General features: G+C 38.4%; 1 protein-coding gene across 2 annotated transcripts in view; it reads right to left on the bottom strand.

Moving 5' to 3' along the window:
- The window catches only part of SEMA5A (semaphorin 5A), a 487,022-nt gene that overhangs the window by 174,029 nt on the left and 289,560 nt on the right, over positions 1–23,433 (bottom strand). For both annotated transcript variants that reach the window (XM_066374585.1, XM_066374594.1), the window contains exon 6: positions 493–555. In XM_066374585.1, the coding sequence (XP_066230682.1) occupies positions 493–555 (63 nt within the window). The remainder of the gene's footprint in view (positions 1–492; positions 556–23,433) is intronic.

Here is a 23,433-nt window from a genome sequence, read left to right as displayed (position 1 = left end):
AACTCATTGCTCCACTTAGTTGTGCGCTCATTGGTGGCCTCTTCTCATATGTGCCCTGACTGGGGATCGAACCCACAACCTGGGCACCAAGGGATGACACTCCATCTACTGAACACCCCAGCCAGGGCTCAAGTCAGTTTTGATGCCATTATTTTAGATACCATATAGTTATTTACTAGAGTTAGCTGTAAGACAAAACTGGGGAAAATTAAAGTATTATTTTAAAAATTCAGGCCTATATTATTCTAAATGATATTATAACCAATTCATTTCATAGCTTAGTCTAATAACTGAGAGTGCAAGTTAGATCTGTTCTTATGTTCTAAATCCCTTTTGGAAACCAATGTTAAAACCTAGAGAACTTGCTGTACATATATTTCAAATTTTGCTTTTTTTACATGGCAGCACAATCAGGAATAGCCTTCATATTAACATGCTTTATGTTCAATCCTTCGAAGAGCTGACAGCCGCCCACAACCGCGCCCTCCTTACCTCTGATTTGCCCTTGCTGTAACAGGCCTTCTTGGTCGCCTCATCACACTCCCACTCCACAGCCTGTAAGAAACACCAACATGACAGCAACTATTATGGCTTTGACTGAATAAAAAGGGAGAACAAAAAGACACCAATAACCTGATTAGGAAGTGTGGGTACACCATAACACCAATATTTTAAAACTAATATAGAAGTACTGTACATATATTTAAGTCATATGGGCTCATATTGAGTTTTAAAACAGAAGAATTTTAAAGGACTCACCCCCCCCCCGCCCCAAGTATTTATATTTAAGCAGTAGTGACGTGATATTTAGATCTAGTCGCTGTAAAGGGGGCATGTCCAATGAGTTGGTGACTAGTACATGATTACAGGAACTGTCACTTGTGTTGTCACAGAATAAACCCAGAGCAGGCTTAGGAGAGAAGACTGGAAACAAAATGATCTAAATACTCATTTATACATTCACATTTTCTTTTAATAGTTTGTCATTTATCAATATTCATAGATAATAAAGCAAGAATGATTTTGCATATCATTACTCCCAAGATACATATATAAATGGTGAAAAGTCAATAAAATAAATAGTTCTTGCAAAAAGCACATTTATTATTTCCTACATCCAATACCAGTAATTTTCATAGTGTTATTAGCTCTGACTAAATATTTAGAGCCATGACTTTAAAGTATTTTTTTCTGACTTTCCAAATCTAACTCACGCTGATCAATTGGATATGGGTACTTATACATTGGACACTAACTCACAAATGGAGCCTATGATTAGTTAACATACAGCACTTACTTCATAGGAGGAAATGATGCTTACAAACAGTAATAGTCTCTTGGGTGAGATTATGAATCATTTTTTGAACAAATTTATGCATCTGAGTTGTTTATCTTTTTCTAACATTATATGGAATGTGGGAAATTATGGGGTAAAGATGTTTTCTATATCTGTAGACACATTATTATAATTATGTCCTATCTTAGTATTGAAGTTGAATTTCTGAAGAATTGAGGATTTCTAAGGAACTGGTTAAATAACTGTCAGAAAAATATTAAAGCAAGGGCCAATTTTTTGTTAATTTGGACTAATGTTAAACAATAAACTAAATTAGTCAAAAAATAAACTAATGTTAAATATTATGAAGAATGACTTCAAATTTACATCTAGAAAGATTTTTCTTCTAATTCTCCTAACCTTTGCAGAATAACAAAGTCATGTTAACACCATTATCTAATTTCTACTTGTCCTCCAAAGAATGCTACATAACAAAGATTAAAACATGCAGCACTGCATCTTGCATAATTTATCTAACTTGGCAAATCTAAGTCCATAAGAAAAGTATGATAGACAGAACGCTTCAGTGTCTTTCAAACAAGAACAATAGTACAACTGTTTTCCCTTGTGCATAGTTAGAGATGTTTGTCAGTTTCAACATCAGATAAGAGTATTTAATTCTTTCTGTAATGTTTTCCTGTTCATAAGGTTTAATGGCAACAATAAAGTCACAGTTAATCAGTATCTCATGCAAACAAATGGCTTGAATTCCATGGTACAATGACAAATACTTTCACGAAAAGTGATGGCACTTCTGGAGAAGAGATAAGAGTTTCACATATAGTTGCATAACTGTCTGTCCCCATGAAGCATAGATAAAATAAATGCATTGTTGTCATTCTCAGTGGGCCTTTCCTTTGTTAGATCTCTTTGTAAAAAGCCCACTCTTGTTTTCATTTAAATAAAGATACCCATGCCTTTGCCCTTACTTAAACACAAAACAGAATTGATCCACTGTGATATATTCTTTCATTATAACTGTGTGATTTTATACTGCCAAGATTATTTAGTGTTATTCATCACAGAAAGAAATTAATTTCTACACAGTTAAATGCTATAGATAAAGATATATTTATAGTGGCCTCTCCATGTTCTAGCAATTTTGTTGAAAGTTAAATAGTAATAGTCTCTTCAGTAAACATAAGAGCTAGGAGGAGCAGGATTAGTCCCCGAGTTATAGGAAGAATATTTATCAAAAGACATCAAAATTGTTCAGATCCTTTTGCTGAAATGGCAAACAAACAGTTTCCTAACTCTAACTTATTCCCAAGTAGCCTTTGCATTTACAAGATAAATACTGGCTAATGATTGTAAAGGAAAGAATGATTGAAAAGTAATAGAAAAAAAGAATGTGAGATATTTAGAATATATTTCAATACTTTATTCAGTTGACTAAGAGCAAATGCTCACACAAGTTTATCAGACATATAAAAATGAGACAAATCTTGCAGATTATTTTGAAAACAGTTTGTAAAAGTAGAAAATTTTACTTTCCTAAGACATTTTCATTACAGTATCACCATTTCCAAAAAATATTAAGATCCAAAATTAAAGACCGTGGTTGTATAGCTTTTCTGTTGATTCACTTTATACCTGAATAAAGGATAGGATAAAAAGAAGTTATATTAATGGTGGAACTGAACAATCTATTATAAGGCTGAACACACATCATTAGATAATGGGGTAGGAAAATGTACTTTTTTGAGACTGGCCTAAAATTGGTCTAATTTCACAGTATTTTTCTATTCTTGCATTCAATTAGACTTTATCCATGTGACCATTGTGCAGAAATACAAACAAACAACAATAATAAAACCTACTTATCAATGTCAATGGAACTCTCCTGCAGAAGAACTAAGTTCTCAGAGTTACTTATTAGATCTCAATACAAACTCATCATCTAATTTCCTGAGTTTCTAGGTTATTCTTTAATTTTTGTCATCTCTTGTCTTTTCCCATTACACAATAGCCTAATAGAGAAAAGGAATCTTAATTCCCTATTCCACTCTGCATTTATTCTTTATTATATTTTTCAACAGCAGTAATGTTGCCATTACTTGGACAGCCAATGGCTAGGAGGATAGTAAGCAAGGAGTTTGAAACACCTACACTTTAGAAGACATGAATATTTCTGTTCCTAGGGCAGGTTTTTGTCTGTAAATACATACAAATAACATTTGCGCTCTTCAGCTACTTACAAATGTTTTGCTTTATGCACATGCATTCATTCTGTCTTATACGCAATAAATATTCAGTAGGTATCTAGCAAGAGCAAGGCATTGTGCTAGATAATGCTTGATGGAAGGAAAAACAGATGTATAGATAATACTTGCACATATCAGATATTTAGTTGATAATAAAGCATAAGTGTCTTCCGTCAGTCTAGACAAGATCGTGAGAATGCAACAGTGCTCATTTTCATCATGACAGCAGTCATGCTCATCTCAGATAAGTGATAGACTGGAACTTACTACATCATCAATTTTCAGGGAGTGACAGCATTATAGACCTAAAAGGAAATGGAGTGGGTTTATCAAAAGTCGTTTTCTATATGCAGAAACCCTGACTGAGGACAAAAGGAAGCACCAAGTGTTCCACAATCCAGTGCACAGCCTCACTGTTCTGCTCCCACATTCACATGTGCGCAGGTTATGATAAACTAAGTTGAGATCTCAGGAGTAAATCAGATGTGCGAAAAAAAATGACTGGTTCTTTTTATGTATTTGTTACATACATATAAATCTACAGTTCTCAGAGGTATATAAACAAAGCTGTGTATATCACATTCCGCGACGAGAGAAGTTAATTAGACAAGGACCAGCAAAGGCAGGTATTTTTCATAAAAATTAAGAGAACAACGTTCTTAGGCAGATGGGCCACTACTCTTTCAGCAGATGGCTTTACTAATTAGATACTGGCAAAAGATAACATTAAAAAGAAAAAACTAGTGTAATTATACAGTGCCAAAACTTAACAACCACCTGAGGGCTTTTTTTAATGTTTGCATTCATATTCTTATGTCATGTATTTCCATAAAATGCTGGAGAATGTTAAATTGTAATGGTGATTATAAACAAATTGCCAGGGAACGTGAGGCCATACCTTCATTCCAAACAGAAGCAAACACAAACAAACCAGAACTTGAAATATACTGCTCACAAAAATTAGGGGATATTTCAAAATGAATATGAAGTGATAAAATAGCCCCTAATTTTTGTGAGCAGTATAATTGTGACTGTTATGTAAGTTGACTAAAGTGGCAATCTAATTAGCCTTGAGCACAGACATCATCACTTACTACCTTTAGTCTTTAGTGGCCACATGCTACAGATTTAAAAGAAGTGGCACTTAAGATTGAACACTGTGCATTAAAAGGCATAAAGTGACATTATTCGGTTTGGAGGGATTTGTCCAACTTTTCTCTCTGCCTTTACCTCTTGGTGGATATTAAGTGTACCTGCTTGCTTTCAATATTAATTTGCCATATACTTGCATTTCCATCCACGTCAAATATGGGCATGCCCATGTCATTCTCACTGCTGGCCTCTGAGAATCAGAGAACTGGGAGAGGACTTTAGTTATATTACCTAACTACTGTTTTTTTATATCTCATTATACTGATATCTTTCAAATTAGAGATAAATCTTAACCTTAGAGAGTCCCATAAACATGTATTGTCACTTTTTTTTAAAGTAAGTGAGAGGTGGGCAGGTGGGCAGGCAGAGGGAAAGACTTCTGTAAGTGCCCTGACTGGGATCCACACAGCAAGACCCCTACAGGATGATGCTCTGCCCATGTAGCCCATGTACAGCCACTGCTCTGTTACTCAGCAACTGAGCTATTTTAGTGCCTGAGGTGAGGCCATGGAGCCATCCCAGTGCCTGGGGCCAATTTGCTCTAACTACTGGAGGGAAGGAGAGGAGAGGGGAGGAGAGGGGAAGGGTGAAAAGCAGATGGTTGCTTCTTCTGTGTGCCCTGACTGGGAATCAAACCTGGGACTTCGACCTTCTAGACCAAGTCTAGCAATGAACCAACTGGCCAGGGCCTGTATTGTCACTTTTAAGCCTTATTTATTTTAAAGTTCAAGATTTTGTTTCATATAATATTATCAAATCAAACTTTACTTTGAGAACTGCACAATGGAGCTCCCAACTTGTTAAATGCTTAGTGGGTCTTTTCATTTAATTGGGCTTTTTAATGTAATGGCTGTTTTTTTAATTGAGTAGGTAGTGTATTAGATTCCTAGGACTATCATTAAAGAAAGCACCACAAAAGAGAGGCTTTAAACAGAAGGAACCTATTCTCTCTCAGTGGCTAAGGCTAGAAGTCCGAATTCAAAATGTCCACAGGTTTGGTTCCTTCTGGAATCAGCAACGGAGAATATCTTCCCTGCCTCCCTGCCACTCTCTGAGCCTCTGGTGGCTATGGGTAGTTCTCTGCACTTCTTGGTTTTAGCATCTCTCCAATCTTTGCCTCTGGTGTCATATGGTATTCTCTCATTTTGTCTCTATACAAATGTCCTTCTTTCTATAAAGATACTGGTTTATAAATTAAAACCCAACCTAGTCCAGTATGACCTCATCTTAACTAATTACATCCCCAAAGGAACTATTTCTAAATAAGAACATATTCTGAAAATCCAGATAAATATGAATTTTGGGGGACACAATTCAAGTCCGTGCAGACCGCATGACATAAAAGTAAGAGTTTGAGGTTGGTGAGTGATATTACACAAATAGGGTCATTACTCTGTCACAAATTTGCTGCCAAATCATAGGTAAACTATTGATAACAATTTATTAAACTTTTGTCAAGTTGTTACCAGTGTGAATTGCTACCTATGCATTTATCCAATTTACATCTCTAGAATATTATGTTGGAGAGAGATACCATTACTATAATACCTTGGATGACAACATTGGCTTAAAAACTTAGCAAAAGCCAAAAAACAGTAAGTGAGGACACCAAGATTTGAACTGTAACTTGGTTCCAAAGCCTGTGCTCTGAACCACTCTCCAAATCAGTCAAATTGTCAAAGTAAGTACCCCTCATTTCTGATTGTCACAGTTTGGTTTTTTTCTCATAACTTAGAAAAATATATACCTAAATCACAATGTGTATACATCTAAGTTCAGAGCTACTGGCATTCATTAAATATTAATTAATCAAAAAACTATTGATTATTCCCCTATATAGAGTATATTCATTTTTAAATCTCTGAACCCATTCATAGTCCTCGTAATGATTTTAAAGGAGTCATGATTCATCTAATAAAACTATACAGTCAACAACTATATGTCAAAATATATAAGAATACGGGGCTAGTTTTGTGAAATTAAATGTCTTGAATATAAAAAGAAAGTTGTTCTTATGTAGCAACCATGTTGTGCTTTAAAAATGAATCTTGAGGTATCACCCATCTCTCCTCTGCTACAGCCTTCCAGTGGCCCTGAGTAACCTGGAATATGGACCAAAGTCATCTGCTTTGTTCTGCCAAACCAGCCACTTACTTTCTCATTTCCAGTACCTCCCCAACCCCACACTGTGTTCCAGAAGACATGGATTCCTTGCTGTACCCTCAGCCCATGCAGACATGTTCCACATGGCCTGTGCACCGACTAGTCCCACTTCCTGGAAGTCTTCTCCCACACACCTGCCTAGCTAACCCGTGCCTCCAATGTCTTTGCTCGTGTGCTATCTCCCCATTAAGGCTTGTATAGCAGCTATGTGTAGAAAACCACACCTACTCCTAGTCTCCACAAAGAGGCGAGTTACATTGAGTAGCATCTTGCCCTCTTTGTTCGCCAGCACCTAGAGCAATGCTTCACATACAACAAAAAACTCAATAGACAGCCATTGAATAAATGAATGCATACAGAATGCTCTACACACAGCCTTGGAAATGGCTCCAGGGTGCCCCCAGAGGATCTCCATGCAAAATGGGCACATGAGGCTTTGGAGACTTTATGTGACTGACAAGGCCCACCACATGCTGTACTTCTATGGTAATTCGCATCAAGGATTCCTCTTCCAAACAATTCACTTTGCTCTGAAGTGTGAAGAAAAACAATGAAGGTGGAATCATTTTAAAGAGGGGCAAGAAGGACAGATGCAGGGATTTCCACATTTTTTCAGCAGTACACTCATTTCTTTTTTCTTTTCCAAGTGATATGAGGGGAGATAGAAGACAGACTTCCCCATGCACCCCAACTGGGATCCACTCAACAACTCCTATCTGGGGTCAATGCTTTGCCCATCTGCGGCCATGCTTGCAACCAAGCTATTTTTAGCACCTGAGGTGGAGGCTTCACAGAGCTATCCTCAGAGCCCAAGGCTGATGTGCTTGAACCAATTGAGCTATGGCTACTGGAGGGGAAGACAGAGAGAGAGAGAGAGAGAGAGAGAGAGAGAGAGAAGGGGCGGGGTGGAGAGCAGATAATCACTTCTGCTGTGTGCCCTGACTGGGAATCAAACCCAGGATATCCACACACCAGGCCAGTGCTCTACCACTGAGCCAACTGGCCAGGGCCTACACTCTTTTGTTTAAATAAATTCTTACGCATAATCTCATATAAATGAAGGTCAACAAGGTATTTGCTAAAGTAATGTTTTAAGTATAAAATGATATCATTAAATCATTAAAAAAAAAGGTGAGGCTCAGTGACTGCGAGTCATAGTGCTCTCAGTAACCAATTATTTTTATATGCTGTTTTGTCACATACTTTTAAAATAACACCAATTATATAAAGTAAGTAGTAATAAATAAGGCCACCTGCGAATCTCAGCTACTTTGGAGTATTAACAGAAATGACAGAAGACGTTTTATCCCATGCTCCACAATAAACCCAATAATCCAGGTTAATTCACTAAAAATTTCCAATGTGTTCATAATTTTGTATATGGGCTACATTGGTATAAATTCTACTTTAAATAATAGAATTAAAACATATATAAGATATAAAATTCCTGAGCACCTCTAGATTCCTGAGATTCCAGGAAATATATTTGACAAATAGCTGTTTCAAGCAACCAGATGTATCTGACAAGCCATTTAAAGGGCTTGGAATGGACATGAGTGAACAAAATAATGGTGGATAAGTTCTCATATCTCTACTGAACACAGATATGCCCCACTGAGATGAGTTTATGAAAAAAAAATGCTTTAGAAGAAGCCCAAAATTACGGGACATTGTAACTATAATTTTCAATCATACTTGTCAGACACCGAGGCTTCAAACAACTGGCACATTAAAAAATGTTGCAAATTAATGAAAGTGACTCTGGAAGGTAGGGCTAGTAAGAACAGCTGCTCTTGGATTCAAATAAATCACTTCCATAGATCTAAGTGGATCGGTTTGAAAAATGGCTCATTGTCCAATCTGTTAGCCTAAATATAATGAAAAAAACCCAATTACTAGCGGAATGACTATTTTCAACATAAATTTTCTAAAATATAGTATTTAAGGAACTCAATTCAAAGTCAATCAAGCATGGGATAAAGGTGTTGACATCAGAGTGGATTGACTTCTCAAGAATTTGCCTAACTTAATGTTTCCCAAAAACATTTCATGGGAAAACTAATGCTTCTAATTTCATATTCCCTCTTTTTTAGAACATACAATTGCATAGATGATGCCATTCAAGCATCACAGTATTTGTAATGTTCAACAGAAATCATGATGTTCTCTAGAAGCTAAATGGATACATTCCAATCAAGTTAAAATGAGATATTTTACCTTATTCAGAATAACAATTATTCTGTCCATGCAAAGAGACACCACAAAAGTCATAAGTTAATTACAGAATATCATGAAAAACACAAGACTTTATGGAACAACGACATGAGGTCTTGCAAAAAAAAAAAAAAAGAGGATGAGAAGAATAAAAAGGAGGAAGAGGAAAAGCATATTGGCATGGGATACTTAGTAGGACCCTGACCGACTCTGCAGATGAACAACTCAGTATAATGAAGGCTTTCTTGGAAATGTTTTCACAAAGCTAAATCTGTAGTATCACTTTGACCAATGTTTTCTTCTTATACAGAGCACTCGACTACTGGCAATTGCATCCTAGAACTATTAGGAAAATGAAGAGAAACAAGCCTGGCCCTAATACAGAAGTGAGTTTCCTAGCCATATGATACGATTTCACTTGAGAATATACTTAAAGAGTTCCAAAGGTCATAAAAAGCAGTAAGGTTTGTATTTTGAGGCAACATGAAACAAATGTATAAAAAAAACATGGATACAAATAAAGATGCTGAAACCATGTAATTCTTTGTCTGGTTTAGAATTTTATTTTATTGTTATTAATAAAATATTTTTACATTTTCAACAGGACTATCATATTTGTGATTCTGGGTTAGGGTTTTCTGCTTGAAGTATAAGGTCACCTCTGTTAGGGTTATCAGTCTTGGTCCTATCATTCTCTATCTTGGCTAAATGCTAATAAAGACATTCTATACAAACTGTCAGCTTAATAGTCAATAGAATGTAAATATATGGGTATTTGTTTTTAATTTTTTCATCAATATTTTCTATTTTTCTGAAACTAGCTTCATTAAAACAAACGAAACTTCATACCTGATTTTTTCGTCAGTTTTGAGTTAGAACACGTGCTAGAATCTGAGCTTACAAAGCTCAGATTATAGATGCTTACGAAGGAATTGTTTTATGCCCACTGGACCATTCAGAATTTATTTATTACTTGAGTTATAAACACTTGCTTTTTAAGATGCATCTTACCAGTACAAATACTAACTTGACTTCCAACTTCAGAACATATTGAGCTATTTGCCAGATCACAAGACATATTGAAGTACCTTTTATGAGACTTATCAATATTATTTCCATAAATTTTTGCTTGCAGCTAAGCACAATGAATATTAAAATTTGTTTCCTGGTATACATTTGGGCAGTTACAGTTCTCTCTTATTTTAAATAAACTGTGTCACAAGATGATATACTTCTGTTCAAGAAGCATTATTTATAATAAAACAACATTAAATGTGGGCTTAATGAATGTTATCAATATATTCATTTCTCAGTTATTATTTAACATTCTCATTATTTTAGAAATATAAACTTGCTTAAACTTATTAAAAGCAAATACATAATTTAAAATTGAATATCAGTTGGTGATTTTGCCATTTATTTCTTCAAACATGTTTCTCTCTTTGATAGTATAATCAGTTTATTTATATTCCAGGGGTAAGTCCTAAAACATTTTCCTTACTAAACTCTTTGATGAAAAAAAAACTTTATCTAGCAAATAAGTCCAAAGGTGTTAAGTATGAGAATAAGAGCTGGTAATTTTATCATATAGATAATGTTTAAGATAGTTTGATTGAAAATGGGTATTTTTGTTATATTTTACAATAAATGGAGGTGAACCTCACTCCATCCCTCTCATCCCTTTCCATGTAGTCTCAGCATCTCTTCTGATATGTGTAGAAACAGCTGACAATTAATGGCCAAATTTTGTAACTTTACTCAAATCTCTTGAAGGAATTTGGATTTTGAAGTCAATTATTTGGCTCTATGTCTCTGAGTATATCAGAAAACACAACCTGAGTGTTAGAGGGTGGGCCACTGTGGCAGGCTGAATACTGACCCCTGCAGAAGACGTTCTCATCCTCTTCCCTGATACCTGTGAATGTTAACTGTAGGCAAAAGGGACTTTGCAGATGTGACTAAGGATCTCAAGATGGCAATATTAGCTGGGATTTTACAGATGGGCCCTAATAAAATGAAATGTGCCCTTATTGAGGCAGTAAGAAAGATGGTTGACACACACAGAAGGAAAGTAATGTGGCCACGGAGGCAATAGATTCTAGAAGAGGCAAAGAACAGAATCTCACCTAGAAGGGGAGAGAGGGAAGACAGCCCAGGTGACACCCTAATTTTAAGCTCCACAGAATCATTTCGGAGTCCTGGATTCTAGAACTATATTGCTCACAAAAATTAGGGGATATTTCAAAATGAATATGAAGCTATAGAATATCCCCTAATTTTTGTGAGCAGTATATAAGAGAATACATTTCTGTTTGCTCTAAGTCACCAAGATTGGGGTCATTTGTTACAGCAGCCAAGGAAACCTAATATAGGCATATGTAAACATGACATACACACACATGTGCAAACACACACACACATAAACATGATTTTGATGTCATCAGGGGATGAATTCACCTCCATGTCCTGCAAACACCTGAGCTGGTCTCTGTAAATTTAAAAGACACAGTCCCTGATATCCATGAGCTCTCAGAGGGATATGCTCTGTGGTTGGGGAGTACTGAAGGGGAACATGGCCCAGATGTGGCTGGGGGTGAATCAAGGTTTGAACTGGATGGAGAAAGAACTGATCGTGAATGGTGAGATGGGTGTTCATAAAAAGCCAAGGAATTAGCCCCTGCAAAGGCCTGGGATGGAAAGAAAGTACACCTGTTTGAGGAACTAAAAGTCACATATACAGAGGATGAAAAGGAATGTGGCTTTACATGTTGGCATGCAGCTCAGATTGGCCTCACAAACCATGTCAAAGAGTTCAGGCTTTGTTCATGAACTAAAGAAGTCATGGATAAGATGTTATGCAAGATGTTGGCATGGTGAGATTAGTAATTGAGAAAGATCTCTGTGGGGTCATGATAAGGCCTAGACTGGAGAATGGATGACTAGGAGACTGGTGTACAGACCATTGCAGGCAACCAGTAATGGGATAGTGAGAGCTGAAATAAGCAGGGACAATAGGATGACAGAAGGGATAGGTAACCAACTACTTAACTGTGGGAAGAGCACCACAGATATGTGGGAAGGAGATGCCGACATACCTGACTTGACAATTGGGTGAACATCAGCAGCTCAAGTCTGTCGAGTCTAAAATAGAATACTAATCCTCACCCACTCCTTTGGCTGGCTTTGGATTGATGACCACACACATTATAGACTGCCTTTCTTCCACCCCCATAGGAACTCTAGTTTTAGAAAAAATAAACTACCTTTGCAATACTGCTTGAACAAAAATATAATAGGGCAATAAATTTACCTTCAAAATAGAAAACAGTTGACCAAAAAAAGAAGCCATAATATGTTTTTATCATCACACTTTTTATATATGTATGTATTTCTTTATTTATTTATTTCATAGAGACAGAGAGATAGTCAGAGAGAGGGATAGACAGGGACAGACAGGAACGAAGAGAGATGAGAAGCATTAATCATCAGTTTTTTTGTTGTGACACCTTAGTTGTTCATTGATTGCTTTCTCATATGTGCCTTGACTGTGGGCCTTCAGCAGACCGAGTTACCCCTTGCTTGAGCCAGTGACCTTGGGTCCAAGCTGGTGAGCTTTGCTCAAACCAGATGAGCCCACACTCAAGCTGGCGACCTCCGGGTCTTGAACCTGGGTCCTCCGCATCCCAGTCCAATGCTCTATCCACTGCACCATTGCCTGTTCAGGCTATCATCACACTTTTTAATCAAACATACTTTAGTCCATTGGCAGTAAATTTTGAATTTTCAAAACCAACTGGAAAAACAACAACCATATAAATCACAGGAAAAGTTGTACTAACATTATCAGAATTCAGTGTTAAGTGCAGGAGCTTCTTTTCCAAAGCTTAATGATAATGACTTTTTACTTGGAATTCTGTGTCCCCAGTCAAATAAATAAGATGATGTAAAAGAAACATGACATAAACAAATGACAAATGAAAGGAAACTTTTAATCCTTGACTTACAAGACATTTAGCAAAGTTAAAGAAGTTGAAATTTATAAATAAATAAAAAAGAAAAACAATTTAAAATTTTAAGTTCTTCTGTTAGGCTTATATTTTTCTTAGATTTTCACATATGTGTAGAAAATTCTGGGTGAAAAAACAAGTTATTAAACCCAAATATTTATTCTGCTTCCAAGCCAGTCAAATTCAAAATTCACACTAGAGTTTAGGTATATTTGGGTTTCAATAATAATTCTTAATATCAAATGAGGAAATTTAATGCGATTTTTAGGAAACACTTTGGTCCTGACTCTGATTTTTCAATTTTTGACTTTGAATGTAATCACCACTGTCCACCTTTTGGGTGAGCACAGTGAGTTCAGCCAGACCCAAAAGCTAAACGTGGACTGCAGAAAGCCCTCAGTCAATGAGGTGACACATCGTTCCAAGAGTGACTGGTATATACAAGAGCAATGCAACAACAGGAACACAAAATCAGACAATGTGTGGCAGTAACACTCCTTAACAGAGCTACCAGGAAGATATATCAGATGAAATACTCCAGAATTCTTGATGGGGATGATGGCTGGTGCTCTACTGCCCATCCCTACACACTCCGCCTTCCCAGCAGTCCTGTGAATCAGGCTCTAGTATTAAATGATTCCTACATAGTAGGTAGAAAGGTAAATAACTACCAAAGCTCACCAAGCTATTAGGTGGATGACCCAGAATTTAAACCCAGAACATATGTTTTAAGTATCCATAATTTTAGCCCATGTACTAACTCTGAGATTCCTAATTTCTTCCTGCCTTACCAAAGTCCCATTGAAAGATCAAGTTTCCTTGCTTTGAACTTAGAGGATATAAAATGTGCTGCTTTCTCTTTCTAATAAAAGGGGGGAAAGCTATTGGAAGGGAGATGGGAAATAAAATGGTTTGGCTAAAGAGATGATGCCTCTTCATTTCATTATTACTGAGAATTTGAAAAAAACTGTTAAGGTTTCAAAGTTGATTCCATACATATCTATTCATCCGAAAGTGTTAGTTAACACCCACTCCCCCCAGCCTCACCTCCTGTTTGAGCTCTGAAAGTACATGGAAAACTCAAATGTAACTTCACTGTTAGTCTGCTGCTTGGCAATTCTGTAGAATTATCCAAACCCACTTGATATAACATCAAAGGCAAGACAAAGAGCAAATGTGTGTGGGTGTGTCTATAATCTCACCTTCTGACATATTACATTTGGGTCAAGTTTATTAAACTACAGATAGGTCATTCAAACTGGGTTATATTCCCAAAGTGAGTGTCTATGTTGGATTTGATGCAATTAAAAAAAAAAACATTGTCCCACAGAAATATCATGTCAGGTGATAAGCACCTAGGTCAACAGAGCTTGAATCCTGAATATGACAGACTCACCCACCATGCAGGCAGGGCCAAATGAGATTCTAAGAGTCCATGAAGCTCTGTTTCAGTAAACGGTGTGTCCTCACCACCCTACCCAGAATAAGGAGGCCAACCAACCCCTTTTACACATAGCACAGCACAGGGACACTTTGGGGAGGTGTGAGGAGCCACTGAAGAGGTGACACCAGGCTAGAAAAGACGAAGTCTACGAGCCCTGGGGCCAAGTGCACTCTGGGTTTTTATACTGGTCAGGAGCCAGCCTATCTGCTTACTCCCAGAATGTCACTCTTAATTGTCCATAATGGTCTCCCAATTCCTCTGCTGTCTTCTTGCTGGAGGATCCAGCCTTTACAGCCTTCCTGTATGGTCTCAAGGCTGGCAATAATGCCAGCTTTAAAGGGGGACAGCCAAACATACCTGAAGCCATCACACAAGCTGTGTAAAAACACTGAGCTTTAAATTGAGTATTTTCTAGGATGGTCAAAAGCTAAAGGACCTCTAATATCTCTGAAATAAGTAATGCTAACAGTTATCCCCTCATTTCTAAGGCTTAGAGATCTTATTAGGCTGGATGATTAAGAAAAGCTGCTTTTACTTCTTTGTTTCTCCAAACAGGATAATTTTTCTCCCATACATGTCTATACAGACTCTTATTTAAGGCCAAATGATTTAATGGATTGCGATGATGGATCATAAGGTCCCTTAATTAGAATTATTGTAGCTGTGAAAATCAAGCCACAAACATTCAAATAGCAGTTATAAAATATTTAATTGCTTTTTAATTTAGAAGTGATTTCTGGTAATGAGAACTATCTCTGTCCCAGTGTGGTCACATCATTTCTCTTTGCATATTCAAAGACCTTATTGGTCTATTTATAATCATTTTGATTGGTTTACCTTCCATAGTGTTTTAAGAAATGTCATTTGTTACTGGTCAGTTTTGTGTTCATACTAATATACAAACCAGGTGACTGAACCAACACATAATTCTTAATTACCCAATTTTAATCGAGTCTATGAAAAAAATGGATGCAGCAAGCACATTTGTGATCTACAAAATCTCAGACTTCACTTTTCTCAGACATCTAACCCTGGGTATTTCTAGAAGATTTGATCCCTAAGCCGTCTCTGACACTATAAGCCTTTTTGTTTTTAGATAATAAGGTGTCTTAGGAGAAACTGTTAGCATTAGAAAATAGCTTTTATATTGCCACTACATCGGTGATAAAATCATTATTGCACAATAGTCCTAAGATGACAAAGTTTCCCCTCTGATGCCTAACACCACTAAACATAGTCATTGAGGTTCATCTGTGTTTAATATTAACAAACTCATAATATATTAAATATGGATAGAAACTTTGTCATCCCTACATAATCATTTTTATTGGTTCTCTGCTCAGGAAATATCCCCAAACAGGTGATGCTAACTATCCAGTCATAGTTTGATGCAATCCAGTTTAACTTGTAAATTTATTCAACTAATAAGGTCCTTTCAAAAGCTCCTGCATTTTAGAAATTCTCAGCCTAGTAAAGATGATGGAAATGTAGGTTATTATAATACAGTGTGGGAAGAAAAGGCATATCCTGTGAAATGGTCCAGAGAGGAACACATGGGCTGGAAAAGACGGAGACTCACACAAAGAAACCAGGCCAAGCTTCCATGTGAGCAGGAATGGAGGAAAAATCAAGGTTCTCTGTAAAATAGAAGGGACAGATATTTCCTGGGAACAGGCACCCACAGGTGTAAGGTCTGTAGGAAGTGAAAAGGCATCATATGTTCAGGGAACAGCAAGAAATGTGTGTGTAGGGACTCGCAGGGTTTGAAACTTGAAGAAAAGATTAGACCATAAAGCCTCTAAGACACTAAGGGAATGCAAGTGTATCAGGCAAGGGAAACTGGCATTACAGACAACTTACCCAAATTCAGTCAGAAAGCAAGTGAAGCCCAACCAGGCGATGGTGCAGTGGATAGAGCATCTGCCTGGGATGCAGAAGATCCAGGTTCAAAACCCTGAGGTCACTGGCTTGAGCACAGGCTCATCCAGGTTGAGCATGGAATCATTGACATGACCCTGTGGTCACTGGCTTGAAGCCCAAGGTCGCTGGCTTGAGCAAGGAGTCACTTGCTCTGCTGTAGCCCTCTGGTCAAGGCACATATGAGAAAGCAGTCAATGAACAACTAAGGGGCCACAATGAAGAATGGCTGTGTCTCCTCTCTCTCCCTTCCTGGCTGTCCCTATCTGTCCCTCTCTCTGTTACTCTCTCTCTCTCTTGGGGGTAAAAAAAGCAAGTTAGAACAAATATGCAGTTTAGAAAGATGATTGGGGAAAAAGGACTGAACAAATCAGAGAACAGAAAACAATGAATGAAAGAATATTACATAACACATTATTTAAGGCCGTTGAGATAGGGAGGAATCTGCTATAGCATTAGGCAGAATGGATAGGGATAGGGATAAGCACTATTCACTAAGACAGGAACTACCAAAGGCCTTTCACACTACAGTAGTCTTGAGTTTGTTCTCTGAGGTCAATTAAAGGTACTAAATTTAAATGGTGACAATAGAATGAAAAAGTATTCTATAGTTCAGGAAAGAAGCTGGATTGGAAGCAAAAACAAAATATTGTTTATCTTGATCCTTATATCAAAATGTAGGAACAAAGAATGGCTCAGATGTTTTGTTTTGGCTTTTGTTTTGTTCTTTTTAGGAAAGGGAATGCAACAAGAACTCACACAGCTTCACATAATCATAAATCTGTATTCCAGATGTCTGGTTAACATGCAGAGTCCACATCCAGGTACTGTTCTTATTGCGAATATAAGTAAGAATAACTCAGCATCCTTATTTGAAATACCCCTGTTCAGAGTAAGAGATGACATACTCTAACATAAAACTCAGTACTGTTTGTTCTCCCACAGAACAGAGCAAAATGTCCATCAGAGCATTTGACTATCTAAACCAGGCGTCCCCAAACTACAGCTCACGGGCTGCATGCGGCCCCCTGAGGCCATTTATCCGGCCCCCGCCGCACTTCCGGAAGGGGCACCTCTTTCATTGGTGGTCAGTGAGAAGAGCACTGTATGTGGCAGCCCTTCAACAGTCTGAGGGACAGTGAACTGTCCCCCTGTGTAAAAAGTTTGGGGACCCCTGATCTAAATATTTAATATACTTCTCAAAAGCATTAGAGATACCATTCCCTTCTTCTACAACCATTTTCTTCCCCTGGGCTATATGGCCCACTCTTTTCCTCACCCACTAGCTGCTCCTTCTCAGTTTTCTTTACCAATTCCTTCTCTGCTGTGGTTCCTCTAACGTTGGCATATCCCTGGCATCAGCCTGAGACCCTCCTCTTTCCTCTTAAGTCTTCCTCTTCGGGGAGTATTACCTGGCCCCATGATGTTAAACCATCAACACACTGTACCTCCACTCCTGTTCACTGACAGGAACTATGCATTCTTCTTTCTCCTGGGGATACTCTTTGTGTTATTAAAAGGGGTCTCAAACTTAATGTATCCAAATCACCACATATGATCCCTCTCAGTGCGTCCCAACTTGCTTCTCTGTTTTGTTCATATCACCATCCACCCAATTGCTTGGGAAAAAATATTTGAAATATCCTGATACCCCTCACTGTCAACATCCAGTCACTAGTAAATACTGTTGAATGCAGACACACACAAAAGTCCCAAATCCACCCATGTCTCGAAAAGTATCTCTACCCTAAACTATGGTAGCAATTTCCTAGTTGGTGATCTTCCTCTAATCTTGCCCCATTATAACATTTTCTCTACACTTCCAACAAAAGTAACCTTTCAATATGAAAATAAGATGTTTCAAAACCTCCAATAGCAGACTGTTGTTAGTAAAGTAAAATGTGGGGGGCTTCAGCCTGTTCACAAAGCTCATCAGGTTTTGCTCCCATTTCTCTGATCATACTCATTCCTCTGCCCCTTGACCACTGTGATCCAGCAACTCTAAAGTTCTTTACTTTCCTTTAGACAGCCAAGCTCATTCCCACTTCTGGACCTTTGGATTTGCTGGTCTCCTTCCCAGAAATCTCTCCCCCACACCTCTGCCTGATTCCTCAACATTCAGACATTAGTTCAGACACCACAGAGAGTAGACCTTTCCCGACCACCTTGCCTACAGGAGCCAGTCAGACACTGTCTATCGTATTGCTACACTTGAATTCTTGGCTACACACTTACCACTTTCCAAAACCTTTCTTAACCATTAATCGATTACATGTTTGTCTCCAACTATAATCAAACTTGTAAGAGAAAAGTCCTTTTCTCTGGTTCAGCACTTTACCTCCTGCACTGAGAAGTCTGACTACCACACAAGACATCCTATTTAAGTATGTGTTAAAAGGAGGAATGCATCTGGGAATTTAGAGAGGCACAATGACTTTGCTTTTGGAAACTTTCTGTGCAAAGTGATATACAGAGAGAAAACTCATTAGTTATCACATCCATTACCTCTTCACAACAGCCTGTTTTGAAGGCATTCAGATTGTTCCATGGATGAAAGTCTGCTCACGTTTTTCTGTTAATAGGATACATGGCAAATTTATCACACTGGAGAAACAGCCACAAAACTATTCTCAGGGGTAAAGGTGAAGCTCACCACATCTGACAAATAAACCATATATATTGGTTTCGTGTGTGTGTGTGTGTGTGTGTGATTTTTATACCAAATTAAATTTCACTGAAAGTAAATAAAATGAAATAAATGCTACTTTGACCTACCTAAAAATGCCCATCAAAATAGTTCCAAAACACAGTGTGTGCTTTTACTAGGGACTGGGACTCTGAGCAATCGATCATAATTTCTCCTTAGAACAGATGAGGCCAATGGATAATGTTCAGAGTAAATGAAGGCCCCAATCAACTCTTAACCCCATTTTAGCCATAAGGTGTCACTACTGATTCAGAATCCATACTGTAGAAAAATCAGCACAATACCCTGGGGCTGGTCAGGGCTGTCAGATGTTTCACAATGGCAGCATGAAGGGACATCAAAGGATGTCTCAGGAAGGCCCAGGGAGAATTGTAAGAGGGGAAACAGAGTGAGACAGCTGTGTACACGGCAACTGAGGCCCCAGGAGGTGAAGGCCAACAAAAGGTCACGGTGGGTCAGGGTGATATCACTGCACCCCACGACCAACTGCTGGCACTGAGAGGTTTGTACCTGCTAATGACCATTTAGACTAAATACTGGAAACCAGCTGAGAGGAGCACAAGGGAGAAGAGATGTCAAATGCCATGTTGCTACAATAAAATAAAAATGCTCAGACTGATTTGAAAAAAAATCTCTAAAGAAGTTATAAGTCTTACCCTCTTCCCTTCAAAAGGTTCTCAAAATACTAGTTTGAGACTTACTTCTACATATTCATTTTAGTTCTTAAAATAAGAAGAACCAAAATTTTACAACCCAGTAAAAATCCTGACTTTTGAATTAAAAATGTATTGATAAACTTACTCAGGGATGGTGTCATGTTAACTAACAGACTGATAGCCTAGAAACATGCTGCTGATCAAGGGGGAAGGAAGAGTTTGTCTGTCTGTCAGTCTGCCTTCTCCACTTTCAGAGTCAAAGGCCAAGTCATGAGCAGCATTGGGTTCCTCTCCTCATCAGTGAAAGACAATGAGAACCCTGCTCCAAGAATCCAGCGTGGCCTATGTGGGTTTATGGAGAGCAGGGCTGGGTCCTGCCTATGTGATTTAGTTGAATCTTTTCATTTCTCTCTCCCTCATTGTTTAATGAAAATAACAAATAGCAATGACCTCAAAGGGTCATGGCAAGTGCTGAGAAGAATATATCAATGGATTTAATACAAAGCCCACACACAGTAAGCCTGAAAAGTTAGCTATTTAATGCTTTTAATTATTTAAAGAAAAATCCCTTTAATACAATTCAAATCCTTCAGGTATCTGTTTCTAACTTGGAAATAAAGTAGCTCCCACTCATCCTCGGGCGACATATCTTAGGACCTTCAATGGGTGCCTAAAACATGTAGATACTATATTTGTCTTAACCATACATACCTATGATAGCATTTCATTTATAACTGTAGCACAGTAAGAGGTCAAAATTACTACTAATAATATAGAACAATTATAACAATATATTTTTTTAAAGTATGTGAATGTGGTCTTTCTATCTCAAAATATACCGTCCTGGCCCTGGCAAGTGGCTCAACGGATAAAATGCTGACCTGGTGTGCCAGGGGCATGGGTTTGACTCTTGGTCTGGGCACGTATGAGAAGCAATCAATGAGTACACAACTAAACAGAACAACTACATGAAACAATGAGTTGGTTATTCTCTTCCCCCCCCACCCCAAATCAATGGGGAAAAAATATATATTTTTAAATCTTATTGTCCTGTACTCACCCGTCTGTGATGATGTGAGATGATACCATGACAACTTAATGAGAAGAAATGAGGTGAATGACATAGGCATTGTGATGAAGAGTTAGGCTACTCGAAGGGTTAATTGAAACGGCTACACAAAGACAGTCAATCTGACAGCCAAGATGGCTACTAAGTGACGAATGGGCCAGTAGTGTAAACGTCCATCATGCAGATGATGGACAAAGGAACGGGTCATGTCCCAGGCAGAGCGAAGTGGGATAGGGAAAGATTTCATCGTGCTACTCTGAGCAGCATGAGGTTTTTAACATTTTTGATTTGTTAATTTTGGAAATTTCCATTTAATATTTTCAGACCATGGTTGACCTTGGAGCAACAATCCACAGAAAGTGAAACCGCAGATAAGGGGGAACTAGTACACAGCTACGATAGAAGGAAGAAATGCCAGCAGCTCCTGGACAGCGTGTGCTTACAATATTCTTAAAGGGTTCATGGTACCAAATACACTGCTCACAAAAATTAGGGGATATTTTATTCCTTCATATTCATTCTGAAATATTCCCTAATTTTTGTGAGCAGTATATTTCCACACATGCTGACAAGAAATTGTTCTTTCCCTTGGGAGAGATGTGAAGATAAAATTTCAAATAAATGCCTAAGGAATTCTAAATGACTTGAAAAGCTAAATCCATGCAATCAGTAGGGGAAAAAAAAGATACAGATGTCTGCCCCAAAATTTGTTCAGAATATTAAGTTGCTCATTGCAGTATTTGGAGAAAGCTGGGACACTCATTGTAAAGCCAGTGGCCACAGCCAGCATCACAGCCACCTGGCCCATGCAGGTTCGCATTGGATTCGGACAGTCGGTAAAGAAACAACGGAACCAAAAACTGGTGGGTCATAGTATTTAATCCTAGGTTGCACCCGGCGGACAAGCAAAAAACACACACTGGGCTCCAAAACCCACTCACATTCAGTGCTCACAAAGCTACTGACTTATCCGAGTTTCCTAGAATCAAAGGTTTCTAGCTCACCAGACTTATTCACCTCTGTTCCCCATCTTCTTCCTTCTCTCTGCACAAACTCTGCACAAAACTGGCTTCTCACTCAACACTCCACCATCTTGGCTGCTTCTCCTGGCCTCCTCCACGTGGCCTCTTTCTGCTCTCCTCTCTGCTCTCTCCTCTAATTATAATCTCAGGAACCAAGAGCAAGCTCCTGTTCTGCCCCCATTTTATAGTGTAGAAATCCAGACCTTTAATCCAATATACAAAATAGGGAAGTCTCTAATACAAAGTCACTTCTCTGAGGCATGATTGGATTGTACCGCCCCACATCAAAAAGTGTGGGAAAAGCTTAATCCCAAAACCAAGCCCCAGGCTACAAGGATTCTGCCTGCCCACAGCCAGCCCCCAACACACATTAATATCACCTGGGCAACGGCCTCCACGTGGGCAGCGCCATCTTTAACAAAGTGAGCATAATATATTTTATCTGCCCAACACTCATTAAGGACTGTGTATCAAGGAATCATCGAAAAGTTCTTATCAATGTGTGATACAGTGGAAAATACACACTTGGTCACTGTATTCAGCCCTTTCACTTTCAATTCCTAACTTAAAGCTCCAAAACCCTTAGGATTTTCTTTGTTGTTTATAACAAGCTCCTTTCAACTACACCTGAGTTTATGCTAATGAGGTGTCTCTTGGTGGACCACAAAGATAGCTTCTGGGTAAGGGTGGGTTGTTAGGAGAAGCAACCACAAAAGGTAGTGATGGCATTTACAGCCCCACCCCTAGGCCTACAGTAAGGGAAGAGGGTTGAAGAATGAGTTCAATCATCAATGGCCAATAATTTAATTAATCATATTGATGTAATAAGACAGCTATAAAATACCTAAGTGAAGAGGTTCAGAGAGCTCCCAGGCTGGTGAATGTGCTGAAGGGCTGGGAGGGTGGCACCCCAGGAGGAAGCCTCGCTGCCCTGCCAGACACTCCCCTCCCTACTACCTGGCCCTGGGCATCTCTGTCGTTTGGGTGTTCCTGGGTTGCATCCATTATAATAAACTGGTGAACATCAGTAAAGTGGTTCCTTGAGTTGTATGAGCCATTTCAGAGCATTATTGAACCTGAAGAGGAGGCAATGGGAAGTCAGAAATACAGACGACGGTATGAAATTGAGACTGGGATCAGCCTTGTGGGATTGATTCCTTAACCTGCGTGTCTGAGAAGTCAGGTTATGTGAGAACTGAACAGAATTGTAGAACACTCGTTCATTGTGCACAGTTGGATAACTCGCTGCTGTGGGAAAACGCCCTCATCTGATGTCAGAAGTGCGGTGGGTAGAAACAGATTGGACAATGAAAGGAATAAAACTGCCCCTGCTTTATTACTCTGTCTCCCAGATTCCCTGGTGTCACCAAAACACCTGTATCCTGCCATCTCCCTAATTCCCCTGGGGAGATTGATAAGAAGTGAATTTAGCTCATAAATCTATTTTCATTGGTGTCTTTGAGCTAATTTTAAGATTGGAAACTTTGCGATGGTAGTTAAGTGCCTACTTTCTTTTTAGGAAATATGGTCCCTAAATGAAAG

Source organism: Saccopteryx leptura, chromosome 1, assembly GCF_036850995.1.
Source record: "Saccopteryx leptura isolate mSacLep1 chromosome 1, mSacLep1_pri_phased_curated, whole genome shotgun sequence".
Taxonomy (NCBI): Eukaryota; Metazoa; Chordata; class Mammalia; order Chiroptera; family Emballonuridae; genus Saccopteryx; species Saccopteryx leptura.
Note: the sequence above shows the minus strand (reverse complement) of the source record. Positions and strands in the feature narration are given on the sequence as shown.